The sequence below is a fragment of the Tribolium castaneum genome, chromosome 7 (genome assembly GCF_031307605.1).
Source record: "Tribolium castaneum strain GA2 chromosome 7, icTriCast1.1, whole genome shotgun sequence".
Lineage (NCBI taxonomy): Eukaryota > Metazoa > Arthropoda > Insecta > Coleoptera > Tenebrionidae > Tribolium > Tribolium castaneum.
In genome coordinates, this window is record NC_087400.1 from 17240531 (window position 1) to 17260615 (window position 20085).

At 29.3% G+C, this 20085-nt stretch overlaps 1 protein-coding gene across 6 annotated transcripts in view; it reads right to left on the minus strand.

Moving 5' to 3' along the window:
* LOC661485 (uncharacterized protein) overlaps positions 1-20085 on the minus strand; it is a 66451-nt gene that overhangs the window by 39880 nt on the left and 6486 nt on the right. For 2 of the 6 annotated variants that reach the window (XM_015984245.2, XM_008193414.3), the window contains exon 1: positions 3937-4119. The exons of 1 other annotated variant lie outside the window; for it this stretch is intronic. Coding sequence is in view for 3 of the 5 variants with exons in the window: in XM_015984244.2 (XP_015839730.1) it covers positions 15517-15625 (109 nt within the window). In the remaining 2 variants the exon portion in view is untranslated. Of the gene's footprint in view, positions 1-3936; positions 4120-15516; positions 15752-19850; positions 20022-20085 lie in introns of those variants that run through there. 3 more of the 6 variants (XM_015984244.2, XM_967640.5, XM_008193412.3) reach the window with 3 other exon arrangements.

A 20085-nucleotide genomic window follows, 5' to 3' on the forward strand; every position in this document is an offset into this window, starting at 1 on the left:
AGATAACTCACTTTCCTGTTTATCAACATTACATTTATTTCAACTTAAACTGCAATTAAACTATCTTCCAATTAAATTAGTGAATTACCCATGAACCAAAAACAATTGCAACACAGAGAAATGCTTGTAAGAAAGTCATAATTTGTGTTCTCTCAAGTGTTAAATAATTTTCTACCAGATTTCAGACTTGGCAACTAAATTAACAAACAATAATAAATGCAGTTCAAACACTACAACTACAGTTTAAAGAAAGTTAATTACTTGGATTCGTGTCAGTGTTATCAAGACGCATAATTGCCCCTTTTTCCACTTGAAATATTACATAAAAACCGAAATTCTTCAGTTTAAATAAGGATTACCTAACTGACTCATGACTACACCAGTTTACATGCGAGAAAGTCGTAATTTAGATTAGTCGCGAGTTGAGTCACCGATTTAAAAAAATGATAATCTTTTGAGAACCGTTTCAAATAAATGCACGTGGATGTTATTTTGTCGTTGGCAGTTGGACACGTGTACGAAATGAAAGCATCTGTTTATAATAATATTTTCGGGAGACTGATGTCAAATACCATGAACTTTCGTCGAAATTAGAGCAGCACCGTTGGGATTTTTTTTCGGCAAACAAAGGTCGAGTACAATAGGTCGTATCCTTATTAACCTTTATTATAAGCGAGTCGAATACAGTTGACGTGGTCGTTGCATTGTTGTGTTTTCGATTTTGAAGACGACAGACTTGGCAAAGTTATTTTTGAAATGTATTCCGAAATAGCAATGTGACCAGCAACAGCCTCCGGTTTCACATTTTTCTCGCTGCTAATTTTAAGGATGTAACGAATGATGATGCCTGCGCTTTTATTACACTGGGAATTAGCTTCACATACGATAGGAGATGCGTAATCAGATGCCGGGTGATGAGTTGCGTCTTGTGCTCTTAAAGATTTTTTTACAATATTACCAATATTTAATTTTTTTTCTTACTTCGGATTTAAAAAAAGCATTTACAACAATGGAACGTTTTTGAATAAAATAAACAAATGGAATTTTAAAAGAAAATAAAAAAATTATAAAAAATTTAAATAAATCTTCAGATAAACTTTGAAATCCATGGTGTTCCATCTAAACCCCACATTATAAGAATTGAAATTCTAATAAAGATATTTATCTGAAAGTTAGTACTCAGTCATAATCCGTTAAGTTCTGCTCAATGAAAATATTTTCAAGATGCCAGCACTTCCAGTTATACCAGAAGTCGCCATTAACTTTCTTAGTTTAAATGGAAAGCTGTTTTTTTTACTGCGTTTTTGGAATAGTTAAGTTACTTTAAGGAAGTTTTTATCAGCTTCCCTATACCTAACTTTAACCGTTTTTGAGATATTTAGGATTCATTGAAAATTTTTGGATTTGCAACTGGCACTTAAAAAATCGCTAACTTGCTTAGTTTTAGAGATTTCAAAATCATATTTGGAAAATTAAAAAAGAAGGCCCATATCTGTTCTTCAGTGTGTTCAAAATTGAAAATGAAGTTAATTAACCCAAAAATCTTAAGGTTAAGTTTGGACAATTTCAAGTACCCATAACTTAATTTTTTCAAATGTGTGTCCCAATTTTTATTTTACTATATGGAGGAGAATTTTGTTCTGCATCGAGCTGTATTAGTATTCCCTATACCTATCAGTGATAATTTTCAAGTTATCTTGTTTTTTTTTGTCATTGTAGGAAATTTCTTACTAACCACAGATATTTTTGCATAGTTTGTCATAAAAATATTTGTGATTAAACTTAAACGATAAACTCTGTTCAAAATTGTTTACCCAATCCCCAAAGAAACTTTAATTTCTCACATTTTTTCATTGTTGGATTGTTAATACAGATCGATACAGAATTAAATTCTCTACCATTTAGTGAAATAAAACTTTTGATATCTCATTTGAAAAAAATGAGTTATGGGTGCTTAAAGTTCTGCAAACTTAATTTTAAAAATTTGGAGCTTGTTATTCTTTTTTAGAAATTCGAGAACACCAAAGCAAAGATCTAGGCTTCCTTTTTCAAATGAGCTAAAAAATAATTCCAAATTTTTTAAAATGGCAATTCGAACTGGAAGGAGCAATTCCAAAAAAAAATTAAAACCATAAATATTTCGTAAACCTTAAAATAACTCAAAAACGCATTAAAAAATATAGCTTTCTATTTAAAATAAAGAAGTTGATAGCGCCTTCCGGTATAAACAAAAAAATATATACAAATAAAAGAATGAAATACTAACTACAATATAACACACGAACAGAAAGAACTACGAAAAAAAAAGATACAGCTTTAAAAACCTACATATCAAATAACACAAAACTCTTACAAATTTTACAACAATAATAAATGTTTATAGAATAAAAATAATCATTAAAAAAATATATAGGTAAACACATGTTTTCCAAAAATAATTTAGGTTAGCCTGTGATGGGGACTCATAAGCAATTTTTTTAAATCAAAAAAACCGTTTAACCTTACAATTTACTATTTTGGATTGTTATTTCTTGTGTAGAAACCATACAGGGTGATTCAAAACTGTCGGACAATGTATTTTAGGTAGTGATAAAAGACATCAATCTGAGTTAAAAGTTTCTATGACAAAAAATTATTTGAGCCTTTTTTCGAGAGATATAGCTCTTCAAAGTAATTTTGTTAGTATTTTTTTAATCTAGTAAGCACGTTTAGTGTATAAAACAAATTAAAAAAGTACATTAAAGATTAAGTTGCTTAGAAAAAAATCTTAGCTTAGAAAAGTCGTTTATCACCACTCGAGTGTGTTCGACACTTTTGAATCACCCTGTATATTTTTCTGTTTTAAATTTTGGTTTTAATTATGGCTGGACCATCCTGTATGTAACTAAATAATAATCGAATTAAAAAAAATAAATGTTAAAGTTTCATAGAAAGCCAATTATCACAGCCTTGACTTTCTATACAGGTAGGAAATTTTAAAATAGGTTTTGTTACGTTCCTACAAAAATGTCCGTTGTGGAGAGGTGTCCCTTATTCAGAGGTCCATTAAGGGAGGTTAATAAATGAAATAAATAAATAAATGAAATGCAAAAAACGCATTTTTTTAAACCTGCCGTAAAGTAGTGGCGTTATTGTGTCTTGTTTTATAATTAGCTATTGTACTTTCTATAAACTTGGAAAAGACAAATTTAATGTTAACTTTTGTCCACTTTTCTCGATTTTCCTTATCTTATTGCAGTATTATCCCAAATTCCGTCTTTTACGGCCGTTTTATCTCTATATTATATTCCCAGTAATTTCGAGGAAGTAGTTGAAAAGAACTGGTAAATAAAAAGAACCCGGTTATCGCTTCAGTTAAAAACGTTATCATTTACTAATAAATCGAAGTTTTTATTAAATTTATAAAAATGTTTTTTTAATAAAAATCTGCTTTTACTTTTTCATTCAATATCTAACTGATATCAGTATTCACTGACAATTTTAATCGAAGCGGTACATTAAAGAAGCTGTGTTTCCAATTCCCGGAATAACAAAAACACTTGGAAAGACCGAACGTTATTTTTCATTATATCATGTAAACAAACACAAAGATAGAAACAAATATTGGTAGAGCAGCAGTAATCAAAACATTAGTTTTCTTAACAAATGACTTGTATTGTTCTTTTTTTTTTTAAGAAAAATGTAATTAATTGTAAGATCTTCAATAAGCTGTGAAAAAAATATAAGTAAACTCGAAATATATTCACTTCGGATTCGCTTTTTATTCATTCGACCTTCATACACCCGCAATTTTATGTTTTTCAAATCAAGGATTATTCCATAAAAGCATTATTGGATCACATCAAAGGTAACAATGGGATAAAAACCAGTAATTATAACATCCATCAAAATTTTAGAATTGTTAGTTTGACAAAAATTATTGGTAAAAAAAATTACCGTTCTCCTAAACATAATAAAAAATTCCCGTCAATGCACAATTTTCACAAAAAAATCAATTTGATCCAATGGTGTTATCAAGAGTGATGATATATCCCACATGGCACAAAAAACACAATAAAATAATCACACTCGCAGTAAGTAAACGCAACTTGTAACACCAACGACCGAAACAAGCGAACTGAAACGCTCGAGCTGATCGCGAAAGTCTCGTGGCTGTCGGCATGACACACGTTTAGGAGGGGACTTCCTTCGAGAGAACATGTGGGGTTGGGGTTATAAAAGGCGACAAAAGGGATGCTTGCGAGGGGGTGTGAGTGGCTAGACGTCCGAGGGGATAACACGAAAGGGGCGGTTCGAATGAGGGTTGATTGAAATAACTGAGATGAGTGCCACAAATTTGGTAATCATCTCTAATAAAACGCATTTTTTAATTTTTGCATGCAAATTTTTTGTAGCAACATTTTGTAAAAACCTCTGAATCTCGATGATGACCTTACAAGTTTGCGCGTGTGAGTTTTTTCTATTATAAAAAAGATCTTCAATAAAATTACTAGATTTTCATCTAGTTAACTTTGAAATTGGTTTACATGAATCCTCTGTCAATAAATGTCAAATCTTGGGCATTTCATGTGAAGCGGACCACTCTAAAAAATGCGACAACCTGAAATTCAGTTACAATTGTTCTCTTAAAAGATGTGAATGTAAATACGTAAGGATTTGTTTGTGAGCGATTTATTTAAAAAGTTATTGAATTCTAAAAACTGACCAAATATTAAGCAGAACGTTTTTGTAAATTGTTTTTCTAATTAAACAATATATAACAAAATATTTAAAATGATGTTTTATACACAAAATTCACTGTTCTTTTTAACTCTAAAATCAAATTTAAAATTTGAAATCTTTTTCGTATAGAATACCGGAAGTGAAGTTTCAAATCCGAATTTTAGTTTTAATTTGGACCATTTTTTTTAAATTCATTTTTATTTTAAAAAATAGCTTAAAGTAAAAAGAATTTACACTGTAAGTCGCAAAATGGGATCTCTATTCGTTTAGGAGATTTATATCTCCTAAACTTTATATATATTTATATATACTTAATGTACTCAAAAGCGCGTAATTTCTTGCGTAAGCCGGCCGATCACGTATGTACATTAAGTACATACTGTATTTCCTAAAGGAATAGAGATCCCATTTTGCGACTCATAATGTAAATCCTAGATATTATAAGCAATTTTTTGAAATAAAAATAAAAGTAAAACATGATCCAAGTTACTAAAAATCGGATTTGAAACTTCACTTCCTGTTTTCTACACGAAAAAAAATTCAAATTCCAAATTGGATTTCAGTATAAAAAAAACACCATTTTAAATATTTTGGTATGTATCAGTTTTTTGAATAAAAGCTTCCAAAAACTCTGTGTCTCATATTTCGTCAAATTTTTAGAAGTCAATATCTTTACAAATAAGTGTCATACAAAAAAATCATTATGTATTTATAATCATGCTTCCTAGAAGAACAATTATACCCCAATATAGCCGAATTGCAAGATGTCAATTTTGTTTCGTTGTCCGCTTCGCGTGCAATTAACAAATTGTCAGTTGATGTAATTCAAAATTTTTGTTAAAAAACAACTAAAATGTTACACTGTACAAGAATAGTTATTTTTGTACTCATAGCATTTAAATAGCTACTGTATTCCACATGCTCCAGCGTGTGGAAAACAGACTTTTCCGCGCTGCAGTGTTTTTTACTTTGCTAGGGACATTTAATAAGTTGGTATCGCTATCGTTGAGATGGAAACGGTTATTTTTTACGATAAGTGACAGTTTTTATCAAATTTCTGATTGTTTTTTCTGTTACAAACCCATTAGCAAAAAACACGAAATTATACAAAATATATTTTTTTGAGAGATTCGTTACAAAAAATATTGTACCAAACTTGATTGGAAAGCAATTTCGCAACTCTTTAGGTAAATAACTAAGTAAAAAAACACCGCAGTGAAGAAAAGTCTAAAAGCTATGAGTACAAGTTTTTATACAGGGTGTTCCATCTAAACCCCACATTAGAAGTATTGGGAGTTCTAATGATGCTAGTCATCTGAAAATTTGTGTACAACCATCATCTTTTAGGTCCTACTCAATGAAAATATTTTCAAGATGGCAGCACTTCCGGTTATACCGGAATAGCTATCAGCTATCTTATTTTAAATAAAAACCTAAATTTTTGAAGACGTTTTTGAATTACTGAAGTTATTTTAAGGTAGTTTTCATAAGCTTTCCCTATGCCTAAATTTTGCAGTTTTTAAATTTTTTTGGATCTGCACTTTCCAGTTCAAAAAACGATAACTCCGCCATTTTTAAAATTTTAGATCATTCCTTTGATGTTTTAAGTACCCATAGCTCATTTTTTTCAAATGAAATGCAAAAAGTTTTATTTTACTAAATGGTAGAGAATTTAATTGTGCATCAATCTGTATTAACATTTCCTATACCTATGTTTAATAGTTTTCAAGTTGCGGTAACTTTTTGTTGTTTAATCAGTTTAAACAGAAACATTTTGATGACAAACTGCAAAAATAGTTGTGGTTAGTAAGAAATTTCCTACATTGACAAAAAAACAACATAACTTGAAAATTATCACAGATAGGTATAGAGAATACTAATACAGATCGATGCAGAACAAAATTCTTCTATATCTAGTAAATAAAAAATTGGGACATCCCATTTGAAAAAATTAAGTTATGGGTACTTGAAATTGTCCAAACTTAACATTTCTTTTTTAATTCTACAAATATGATTTCGAAATCTGATCGAAACTTCCTCGAAACATACTCGTAAATAAAAAAAACAGTTTCGTAAAAATTGCGTTATTTTTACTGTTATCAATATGTACGCAAAATAAATCTATAATTTCAGATTTTAGTGAGTTTTTTCTAGAAAAAATACCAAATCGGATAAAAAATAGATAGGAAAATGTCTTTTTCGAGCTTCATATTAGCACACATGACTGTTTTTCAAAATGTAAAAAATAAAGCAAAAAATCGATAAATTATTTCAAAAATCTTGAAATAGTCTTGCAAAAAATTACTTTAACTTGAAAATTGCATTATTTTTGCTTTTTCACTCAGGAACACAATTATTCCGCACAACTGCGTAAAAGAATCCAGAATAATGTAAAATTTGCTTTTTACAGTATTTAAAAGCACGTTGTTTTTAAACTACGTTATCAGTTTTTGCTAGTATAGACCGAAAAATTTCAAATCAAGAAACTGTAACTACATTATTTTTTACTTTTTGAGCGATTTTGACCCAGAGACGCAATTAATTCGCAAAATTGAATTAAAAGAGAATCGAAAATGTTTATGCCACGCATGTTTTTAGTTTTGCTTTTTTTAGTAATTAAGCAAAAAAAGTCAGAAATATATATTTTCTATAGTAAGTATTACATATTCCTGTAAAAGGATCATACAGTTTCACGTTTTTCTCCCAGTTATTTAATTATTATTAAAGGTTATTTACAAGAATGAGTCTTTAAAAATATCAGAAAAATTGATATTGAATTTTTTATTTCGTTTAAAATGAAGTAAGGGATTTTACTTTGGCGGTCCAAATTCTAAAATAGATCTGACAAAGTCACACTTCCTAAATGACTCACTTTCCCAAAGTCTGTTAGAACAATTAAAAGAGACGCTCCAGACGAAGTGTAACCGTTTCCAATTTTTTACTTGCAATGTTGGCACACGAACTAGGAAAGTTTTCTCTTGAACACATTGTTTTTATTTCTCCTCTTACACAGATTTGGCAAACGGTAAATAGAAACTGGCAACCAATCAACACATTATTGATTTAGTTAATTATGTAAACCGAACCATTTGAACTCATTTTCCATTAAGTTAAATGAAACGATTTTTCCGCACAAATTGTGAAACAAAGTGCGTTTTCTAGCAGCATTCAAAAGCAATTATTTCTACTACATTACATCAACCCATCGTCTAAAGTGCATTAAAAATTAGTGTTTACGATAAAATGCACTTATCTATAAAGGCCTACGAATGTTAAGTGCAGCTGTTTGTAATATTTTGACTCGCTTCAAAAAATTGATAATCATGATCATGTGTATGAATAGTTGCTTCTTTCTTTTTGTTTACATACAACGGAAACGTATAATTAAATGGCTGTTCACGCACGAGAAGTACCGTACGATCAAAATATTTTGACTGGTGCTACTCGGTATTGTTACGCAATAAAACTATTTAACATAAAATACTAAAGTGAGCAGAATATAAATCATGTTCTAATTTACAAATTTTTAGATAAACAATTGCAAGTGTGCCAAGTGCTTTTGGCTGCGGTGAGCATATTCCTATAATAGGATTTAGTTCTAGACTCGATAACAATTTAAAATTACAAGATATCAAGTGTAAAAAAATCGAAAAAGGAATACAGGCATAATTACATTCTACGCACGAAAAATAATGTAACTTGATATAAATTATTATGAGTCTATCCCTATTCGTTTCGGAATTATTCAACTAATATTTGTTAAACAAAGACCAGTTTTTGAAAAATCACTGCGAAGTCCTTATGAATATTTTCTCATAAATTTTTAACAGAAAAACTGATTTATCTCTTTTTGTTTCGATATTATTTAACTTTTTGTTATAAAAAGACCTTTTTTGAAAAATCACTACGAAGTTGCCAAATGATATTTTCCGACCAATTTGCCACAGAAAAATTCAGAATATCCTTTAGTTTTAGCAATAGTCAACTTTTACCTGAAACACACAGGTAATGTACAGGTGTGCCAAAAGTTGAATGACTAATTTTTTTCATATTCATTTATAAAGTACTCAGTTTATTTTCTCACCTGAGGATGACCACTTTGTGGTTGAAACGCGTTGTGTTTCAAATAAAGGTTTGGTGTGTCGGGTTTTTAAACTTTGTTTTATTTAATGATTTCCCATTTAAAAAAAATTAGTTTTTCAACTTTTTGCGTTTTGGCACAACGTGTACATTATCTGCATGTTTCAAGTAAAAATCTACTATTGCTAAAACTACAGGATATTCTGAGTTTTTCTTGGTGCAAATTTATGAAAAAATATTCATAAATAGCTTCGCAGTGATTTTTTAAAAATTAATCTTTTTTATAACGAAAAGTTGAATAATTCCAAAACGAAAAGAGAAAAGGCTCATATAAATTTATATAAAGTTACATTATTTTTTTGCGAAGAAACTAGTCATGCAAAAATATATAGGTGTTCCATTTAAAAAAATATAACTTTGGTTCGGCACCCTGTGTAAAACAGAAATATATTTCGTTTGTGTACTTAAAGTCCGTTTATCATATATTAAAAACGGAATGGCGATGCTTTAAATAACAAAAAAGTTATAGACCGATTACACACCCCTGGAACACCATATATAACAACTTTACAATTTGATTGTTGACGTAATTAGTTGAAAAATTGTTTTTCAAACGGCTTTTCATTTTCACATTTATTGGAAATCATAAAGATAATACTACCATTTAAAAGCGATTTAGGTTTGAATGTGCTTGACATTCCAAGAAACATGTTTGCTGTATTACCTGTTGGTAAAAGGTGTTACCTGTTTATCAGGATTTGCCTCCAAATTAGTCCCTTAAAATAAGTCCCTTAATCGTTTTAAGGAAACTTTTGGGTAAACTAACTTTCTAATAAGTAACTTAAATAACAATGGTGATTAGGTGAAAAATGGATTTGGTGTTAATAGTAGGTAACCGAAATTACTGCCGATAATTTCCTTGTATTAAACCCAAATTCTTCAACCTGTGGCTCAATTGACTAATGGGATTTTTGAACCCCCTTCCAACGTGTCCCAACTGATAAACACCAAATTATTGCTTCTACAGAGTGGTCCAACTTAGCTCCCGTCTTTTATTGCTCACTTATTATTGAAGTTGGAGTTTTAATATTTTGTAGATGGTATTTATACTGTAGAACACATTTTAGGAAAATATTTTTGACTATACAGAGTGTTCCTAAAAAAGTTTGACGTTATAGTCATAATTTTTTTTATGGCAAGCTATTATTTTATTGTGCTCATTATGATAGCTTTTTAGCTTCTTACATGTCCTTAAAGTTTTTTTCAAATCGGTTCAAGAATTACTGTTAAAAAAATAAAACCAAAAGAAAATCGGTTTTACACCTTTAGTTTTAAAAATTAATAAAAAATAGGAACAGTGCTTGTTTGAAGACATTTTTACTACGTAAGTGTTAAACAAGGTCTAACAGACTTATTAAGTGAGTTTGATTGATTGAATTACTACAGGTTGTTTACAATTTATTTCCAAACTTTTTAATCTTTAGAGCCTTCTATTTTGCTTAGTTTAAATGACAATTATTTTTATATCATTCAATACAGAAATAAAAAACGATCAACCTATTATAATGCAACCATAACGTAAATCCTAACACATTTTGGAGTTATTTGATAAAAACTTATTTTGTCAAGTATTTTAATGACAAGTGTAATCAACTGATATCGAAGATGGTTTCAACGCTGTTCCTTTTTATGGTAATTGATGCAGAATTAAAAAAAAAACATTTTTTGTTATCACAACCCTACTGCAAATCTTAACACATTTGGAGCTATTTGCTAAAAACTCCTTCTGTCAATGACAAATGACTTAATTATTGTAAGTGGAACATGATTAAGGATTTGCTATATGATTGTAATAACAAAAAATGCTTTTTTAATTCGGCATCGAATGATATAAAAATAAACAGGGTTGGAGTCATCTTCGAGTTTTATTTATTAAATTTGTCAACAAAATAGCTGACAAAACAAGTTTTTTGCAAATAACTCCGAATGTGTTAGGATTTACGTTAGAGTTCACTTTCTAGTTCCCCATCGAATGGTATAAAAATAAACAGGGATTGCCATTTAAAATAAACTAAATAAAAGGCTTTGAAAATTAAAAAAAAAATTGTAAACACCCTGTAGTAATTCAAATCAATCAAAGTCACTTAACATGTCTGTTAGATCTTGTTTAACTCTTACGTAGTAATAATGTCATCAAAAAACCACTGTTTCTATTTTTTATTAATTGTTTAAACCAAAGGTGTAAAACCGATTTTTTAGTTTTTTATTTTTTTAACAATAATTCCTGAATCGATTTGAAAAAAACTTTAGAAACATGTAAGAAGCTAAAAAAGTTTTATAATGAGGACAAAAAAATAATAACATGCCATTCAAAAAATTGATTATTATGATGTCATACCATTTTTGGGACACTCTGTATAATCAAAAAATAATTTCTTAAGATGTGTCCTAGGGTATAAATAACGTCTACAAAATAACAAAACTCCAATTTTAATAGTAACTGAGCTACAGAAAACGGAAGCTGGGCTGGACCACTCTGTAGAAGCAATAATTTGGTGTTTATCATTTTAGCCGTTTTTTACGGCCGTACTTTTGAAGTTACGTTGTTTTATATTGGCCTTTTTTGTAGAAAATGTAATTCTCTATTTACACATTTTTGTTTCTTTAACCGTATTTGCTGCGCTTGCAAAAATATCAGGTGAAACACAAATTGATAATTTTAAGCGATCGCCTATTTATCAAAACGCTGCGAATACGGTTGATGATATTAAAAAAGGGTAAATAACGACGTTGTAACAATTAAATTTGCTACAAAAAAGGCCGCGACACTATATTTCTATCTTCAACGCTTTAGGTATAAATTCACTTGCCAATACTTCAGGGCTTCAGGGTACCGAAGCGATTGTTGAGAATTGGTGTACTACAAGTTGCATACTTTTTTAGACCTGTTTTCAGTGACAGCTGTCAATCATCGGATAGGCATCCGACTTTCGCCTCGGGGTGTCTTGTCCCTTCTCATAAAATGCAAATAATGTAAACAAACTGAATTCCACTATCGCCCACGATAGTTTCTCTTATTTCAGAGATTCAAGCAACATACAGTGAAAAATACGTTTTTTATTTTGTTAAAAAAATTTGATACTAAAGAATAATAAAATACTAGCATAGTTTTGTAAAAAATAATACACCATTACACCATTTATTTATTGGGTTTTATGTTTTAATTAACCGAATTCTGTTCGCTATATTATGTGTCATGTGCATTTCTAATTGGATCACTTGCATTGAAAAAATATAAAATAAAAAAATTAATTGGTGAAACATTATTGTTCTTTCAGAAAACAGTTTAACTTTAAAGAAGTTACTAGGAATATCTCATTAAAATGATGAAAACTTCTTTAAACCCGCTTTTTCGTCTGATAATTTTATCCAGGTAATAAATTCTGAAAAATACATTGTTGTAAAAATTTATTGTAACTATACCCAGTAATAATTATAGTACAAATAACGTATCGAAAGATTGTAAGATCCAGTCTTAGGGATATAATTTGTTTACGTTACGCCTAGTAAAATAAATGATACTTTTATAATTATGTATTATTTTAGAATTTAGGAATTATTTCTCGTTTTTTTATTAAATTTATACAATTTTTCTATAACTAGCTTGCAAAGATATAGCTGCGTTACTCTTACATTATATAAATTTTGTGTATTTCTTTAAAATATAAGTAAACATTGCTAAAGATCGGGTACCTGAAACTGAAATCACATGTAAACAAAAATGTTTATTAGAAAGTTTAGAAAGTTTTTCATAAGCTCATGAGTCATAAGACTTGTATTTAGTGGAGGGTTTAGGGTGGTGGTTGGTGCTTATATATAATCAAAACATATAGTTCTACAACTTCTTTACTCTTTGAGTCTTTGCAGAGTGCTGGTCACTTTCTTGCCCCACAGTGTTTTGTAATAAGTGGTAATTTTTAAACAGTGGTATTTGTAGTTTTTAATTTGTTACTTTGCAGAATATCAATTTTATCTATTTCTTTTTATTTAATTATTTGTTGCGACTGCTGGTTGGTAAGTGTATTTCCTAATTTCTTATTATATCACTTGTAAATAGTTGAAATCTTTGTATATTTAAAATTATGGGTAATAATAGTAAACTAAGTTTTTCAAAAAAAAGAAAAAGTCGAAAACAAATAATGCGTAATTTAAAAACGTAATTTAAAAACCAAAAAAATTTTATACGTGGGAGTTAAAAATAAAAATTGTAAAAAATGTATGTATTATAAGAAAAAAAAACCAAACGACGCCCCCTCATAAATGTTTTAAAAATTGGAAAAACACTTCAACTTCAATGGAAGCAGCAATTATTTTGGATGAATTTAAAAAATCAGTAGACATGCATAATGTAAGATTTAAAAACCTCATAGGAGATGGTGATAATAGCGTCTACAAAAAAATTCGTAATGCAAGACCATACGGGCCTAATTATTTTATTAAAAAAATTGAATGCCAAAATCATATACTACGAAATTTTTGTACTAAAATTAGAGAAATCGCTAAAACTCCTCGTTCTGACATAAATATAAAAACTTTTTTGCGCAACAATTATTTGAAATTTAGAACCGCAATTGTTTCAGCGATAAAATACAGAAAAAATGAAAACTGTACTTTCGATCAAAAAGCAGAAAACCTGAAAAATGATATTTTAAATGGACCTGCACATATTTTTGGTAATCATTCAAAGTGCGCTACGTATTTTTGTAAAACAGTTGGTCAAATAACAAATGCAGTTGCATATTCTGACTTTAAAAATAGTTCCTTGTTTGAGTTGTTCATGCAGGCATTAAAACGAGTTGCAAATTTATCTTCAAGTCTATTGTATGATGTCGATAATAATTCTGTTGAGCCATTTAATTCAGTAGTTAACAAACTTGTTGGGGGTAAAAGAATAAATTTTTCAGAACGCGGTTCTTATCATGGAAGATGCTTTGCGGCAGTCGTAAATGTAAATAACAAAAACAAATTTGTATTTAAAATTCTGGAGAAAATATCAGGGAATAGTGGCATTTACACCACAAAATTTTCAAATCGCTTATTAAAAACCAAAGAACTTCATGTGCTTTAATTTTATACCACTATTAGAGAAATCGCTAAAATTCCTATTTGTGCCGATACATTTCTCTTGAACAAATGCAATAAAATTATTATCTTGTGGGTCACCCCAATGGTGGTTACCTCCAGCGGTGCGTCCTAAACCCGTCATAAATCTTCTTCCAGCTAGCTACGCATTCCAAGAAGGATGCATTAAAAGTTGCCTACTTACAATTTAATTTTTGCTTTATATCTAACAATTAAGAACAGTTAACGAAAATCTAAAATATCTCAAGTCTGTATTTTTAAATTTCCTATAAAATGGTTTTTTTAAATTCTCAATACAATGCACCGTTATCAAAAATTCGTATCAACTTCATTAACAGACATTTTATTTAATAAAAAAATATCTAGGCAATTATTTCAATCAAAAATGACTCTTCGACCTACATTTACTTATAAAGAAACACTGCAAATGTCAAGAAACTCTTCAAGTCTAAATTTGCGGCTAAAAACAGTAAAAACAGTTTACACGTAAAACGTATGCGCCAGCTCCCAGAGGGTCTAGAGCCTTAACCACCGACAAATTGAAGGAAATCCGTCGCTTGAACGTCTTTGAGCGCCTTTAGGGCCTAAACCGTTGAAGATACAGATATGAGCTCAGGTTTTTTAAAAGAAAATTTAATTGTCTACAACATTCCTCTGAACATTTTTCTTGTATCTTTAATTGTATTCTCAGCGTTTTGAAAAAAAACGGGACGAACCGCAAATTTTAAATAATTTTTTTCTCATATTTTTCATGAAAATTTCCTCCGTTTGTTGAGAATGCAAAGATCAACATTTCTGAATTTTTTTCCAAGTAATGACTGAATTGGTTGAATTTAAATCAATTCAAAACGATTTGACACCGAGACGGTATAACGCTCGAAGCGCCCTCATTTTACTCTGCCGTACTATTTTTTTTTGGGTACAGAATATCGTGCGATTTTGTATCTCGTTTCGTTTCCTCGTAAATGTGGCAGAAGTTACACTTCACTTTCAAGGCTTGCTCTAATTGAATATATTTTCGATTTCATGTTAGTATTTTACACAGACAATTTGTTGTTTTATTGCCAAAAAAGTTTACTTTTCAATAACAATTTTTTGTTAAATTTAAAAGTGGATTGCTTGAAGACCTTAAGGTAAATGAACTGTGAAATCTAGGTTTGACAAAATTAGTTGCTATATCTACACCTTTTCCACGTAAAGTAGTCACACATTCAAGTTTACGTCATTTCACATTTGTCAAACACCGTTTAGGCACTTCTCAAAGTAAACGGCCAATTTAAGCAAAAAATAAAACAATTAGTCCCACTTTTTGCAAGCATTCGGTTAATATCGCAACATTAATATAATAATAATCTCCGACAATTTGCTTTAGTGAAATATTTTCATCGTCCAGTCTGGTCACCATCTCTACAATTCTATTCCCTCTAATTGAAAGCAATTCTTGTAATAATATCTTCAATTAAGAGAAATGCAGGCATTGTGACCAACCACTTGAGTTAATTACTTCCAGTAGTTTTAGTGTTAATAAAACAGCATTCCATTTCTTTCACAAGCTTTCAACAATTTATTTACCTTTCCTCCTCACATATTTCCTCCGTCTTCGAACTCGGGGCTTTCCCACAGGCTTGCCTGTGGAAAACTCAACGATTTTCATCATGCAGCACAACAGCACTACAAGCATGTCTGTTATTTCCTAGGGCATGTCTGCACTTCATACAGTCAATAAGTTTTCAAAACGCGAACTTGTATCACATTTGAGTCACTTTCGCACTACGAGAAAACAGAGACGTTTTATCAATGTCTGCGACTGGGATTGAAGTTAAACAGGACGTGACGTTTAATTTTGTGGTTGTGGATGATAGTATAATACTTTTGATACGTGTGATTAGGGAACAGAGCTCTAAAAGGAACTGTGGATGACGCTCCAGTTTACAGCAACAGTAAACATAAAAACAGAGCGACATATGGTTTTGGGATAGAAATGAGTGAGGGTCTAGAGAGAGAACTAAGGAAAATTATGATTTATCACGAGGTTGTAAATACGAGTAAATTGTTAGTTTGTTTATGTAAAATTGAATGTAAAATGGAATTTTTTGCATTACTCATAATATGAATCAGGAAAAGTCTATTTAATTTTCCCAAAAATAATAAAGATAAAACATTTTTATATTTTCATTACTTTTTCCTCAATGAAATTAATTACATTTGCAGTAAAACTGATTACACGTACGTACAAAATCATCAAAACACAGGGTTCTCAAAAACTGGGGCATCAACTCAGTGGTACCTGTTTGAGAAGCATGTGCAGATTGCGAGAGAAATCTTGAAAAAAATCTAGGGCTTCAAACTTCTTTTGTTAACTTCTTCAGTTTTCATTCTTTTTTTATGTTTTCATGTTTTACTCTAAGTAATCGTTCCCTAATATAATGATGAATAATTATTTTTAAATTTACTATAAGACTTTGGCGGTTTTTTGATTTTAAAAAATAATAAAATTTATCAAAAAATTATGTGCCAACACTCGGAATTATTTCCTAGGATACCGTTTCAAAAATAATTTATTTTTATTGTTGATCAAATTCTATCATTTATTTAAAATTTGTTATTTATGAATAACTTTAATACAAAGAATTTTTTTACTATTTTTACCTTTATACAGGGTGACCCAGAGGTGGGTAATCATCGGTCTATAACTATTTTGTTACTTGATATATTGCCATACCGTTTTTATTTTATTATACGACAGATAGACTTAAAGTCCACAATTATTATTATTTATTATATACAGAGGGTGTTGTATACAAAATAGTGAACCAAAGTTATATTTTTTTTAATGAAATATTCTATATATTTTTACATAATTCGAATCTGCGCAAAAAATAATGTTACTTATATAAACTATTATGGCTTTATCTCTTTTCGTTTTGGAATGATTCAACTTTTCGGTATAAAAAAGAGCAATTTTTTAAAAATCACTGCAAAGTCGTCTATGAATATTTTCCGATAAATTTGCAACAGAAGAATATCCTGTAGTTTTAGCAATAGTCGATTTTCACTTAAAACACGCAGATAATGTACAGGATGAGCTAAAAAAATTAACGCTACGCGGTTTGTATAAAAAATTATAAATATTTCTTAGTGTTCAAGAAATAAATTTTTGATTTTTTTATTTATTGCATTTTTAATTCTTGATGAGTAAAATACATTTATGTATCAAATAATAATTACTAATGTAATTAATTTCATTAATACATATCAAAAAATAAATTACCATTTGACATTCTAGGATAATAAATTATTTTGTAATACAATAATTTTTTTTTAAATCTCGAAAAATATTTTAAATTTGCTATGCAAACCCTATACCTACCATTAGAAAGCTTATGTAAAATGTTATCGATACGTGTAAAAAATACATGGTGTTCCGTTTGAAAAAAATGAGTTATTCAACTTTTTGTGTTTTGGCACAGCCTGTATTTTCGCGTATCAGCGTATTTCAAGTAAAAGTCGACTATTTGCTAAAACTGCAAGATATTCTGAATTTTTCTGTAGCAAATTTGTCGGAAAATATCATTTGGCAACTTCGTAGTGATTTTTCAAAAAAAGGTCTTTTTTATAACAAAAACTTAAATAACTTCTAAACGAAAAGAAATAAATCAATAATAATTTATATAAAGTTACATTATTTTTTGTGTAGAATCTAATTATACAAGCATATATAAGGTGTTCCATTTACAAAAATCTAATTTTAGTCCACCCACATTACAACAGCTCCGTGTATAATAAAAATGTATCAAAATTATCAAAATGTATCTGATTAACAGTTTCTGTTAATAAATAAATAATAAAATACTTTTAGTTTGTGTACTTTAAGTCGATCTATGTATTATAAAAACGGTATGGCAATATTTTAAATAGCAAAAAAAATTATATGTAGACTGATTATGATTACACACCCTTGGATCAGCCTGTATGTAAGTATTTCTCTGCCACATACCACTTAGTTGGTGCGTCAGTTTTTGCGCATCCGGTATATCTAAATTCATGTAATTTTATCTTATTTGGCTAGATTTATTTCGTTCTTTCAATACAAAAAAAAAACACGAGATTGATGTTTATAGTGATTGTTTTATGCGAGTAAGCTATTTTTAAACAAAATTTCGTCAAAAACGGCCAAGTTATTAAACCAAAAAATGGTAATTATACCTTTTTTATGCGTTTAGTCTTGATTTTTAACCAAAATCTCATTAAATTTTTTTTTCGTAAAATTCTGTTACAATACAGGGTGATTCAAATAATAACTCTCGTATGGGGATAATTGATAAAAGACGTTCAGTTAAGCACAAAAATGGAGTCAGATGTTTTTCAGGTACATTGATGTATTTTTAGTTTGTCTTTCTTAGCAACGGTATCGATTTTTGCCCTTTTGTTTCCTGTGATGTCGAATTTGCAAGTTTATTGATTGAACTGTACATCATAAGACATTAATTGTTGATTTTTTTCAACAGGTATTTGTTTAATCTTCCAAGAACTGTCGTTTCCGCTAACTAAAGTCAAAAAAATGTGGTTTGAAGGTCTGAAGATATTTTTGCTCATTTGCAAAAAAATTAACAGCAAGTATCATTATGTGCAAAAGCAAAATCTATTTTAAAAAAAAGATAGATAATTGTATACATTGTTTAAAAAATACAAGAAGACAAACTGAAAAAAACTAAAAGATCGATAATTAAAAAAAAAGATATAACTAATTCCTGATTGTGAGAAATTGCACAGAAATTCATCATACCCCATCATAATCCAATTATTATACAGCTTTAATTCCTATAATTCCTTATTAATTCCAATAATTCTAAGTAATTCTACGTAATTTTAAAAATAAATTACTATAGTTACTACTCGTAAATGAAAAAAAGTTATTATTATTTATTAAACAAATAGAGAGAAAATAAACAGGATTTGAAACTATTATAAATCAATAACGTATTTTAACGAAAATTGTCTTGTTAATCGAAACATAGATGATTATTTGGGGTATTTTTATGTAATTTTGCTTCTTTTTAGGCCAGAAAAAGTGACAAGGTAACATATTTCAGCACCAGAAGTGCAAAAATGGTAATTTTAGGCAAATCAAGGTGATTTGGATTATTATAATTCAAAATTTTTTCAAGTGTATATTCGCTCGTAATTCCAGACATAGCTACACCTCAAAAAACTGTTTTTGTATTAAATAAACTAATATTTATTATAAATTTATTATTGTTCCCAGGTTTTTCAAGCGAACAAGTCAACATTAATACAAGATTTCTAGGCATTAACAGAATATGATTTTGAAGTGTCTGTTGTCTACTATTTAGTAAAACAAAAAACAAAAAGTGAAAACTGTCATACTTTTTTGTGTCTTTCTCAACATCAGTTTAAATTAAATTTCGGTTTATTATTTTACTCTTACCTTCAATGAATACATTTTTTGCACGTACTTGCCTAAAATAGGCTTTCACCTCGTTTTATAAATTGAAGCTCATTAAAAATGGTTAATTAAAGTTTGTTCATTTGTTTTAGAGATGGAAGGAAATTAATTAAAACTACAATGAGTCCTTAAAATTACGGTAATTGCTTTCGTTGACAGCAATAAAAAAACATAAAGGAATTGGTAAAAAAAAGCATTTTGTAAATTTTCCTAAACTGCTTAAAAATTCGTTTTTACAAAAACATCTTGGAATGTGATTAGAAATTTAAAGAAAAACTACAATTGTTCTATTATTATTGTGTCTTGTATTTTAATATATTTCCCCCTTTTAATTCAAAAATCATCGTTTGGATTAATGAGAAATGTTGTGTTGAAAGTGAAACCGATGAAACAAAATGGCGGAAACCGACGCCGTCATCCCGCCAAAACAAACCATTACCTCCAAACTGTCCAAATAATCAAAATTTAACAAAACCCTCGCATATTATCATCCACAACACATTTCACTTGAACAATAAACGCTAATTGTATCAAATTTCCCGGTTAAACGTCCGAAAAACACCAATTATTCACTTAATAGAACAAATCGAATATGGCGGTCAAAACTTTATTCAGTAACTGGGACTCAAACGTTGTTGCACACGACACCATGACTTAACTGTCCAATCACAGAC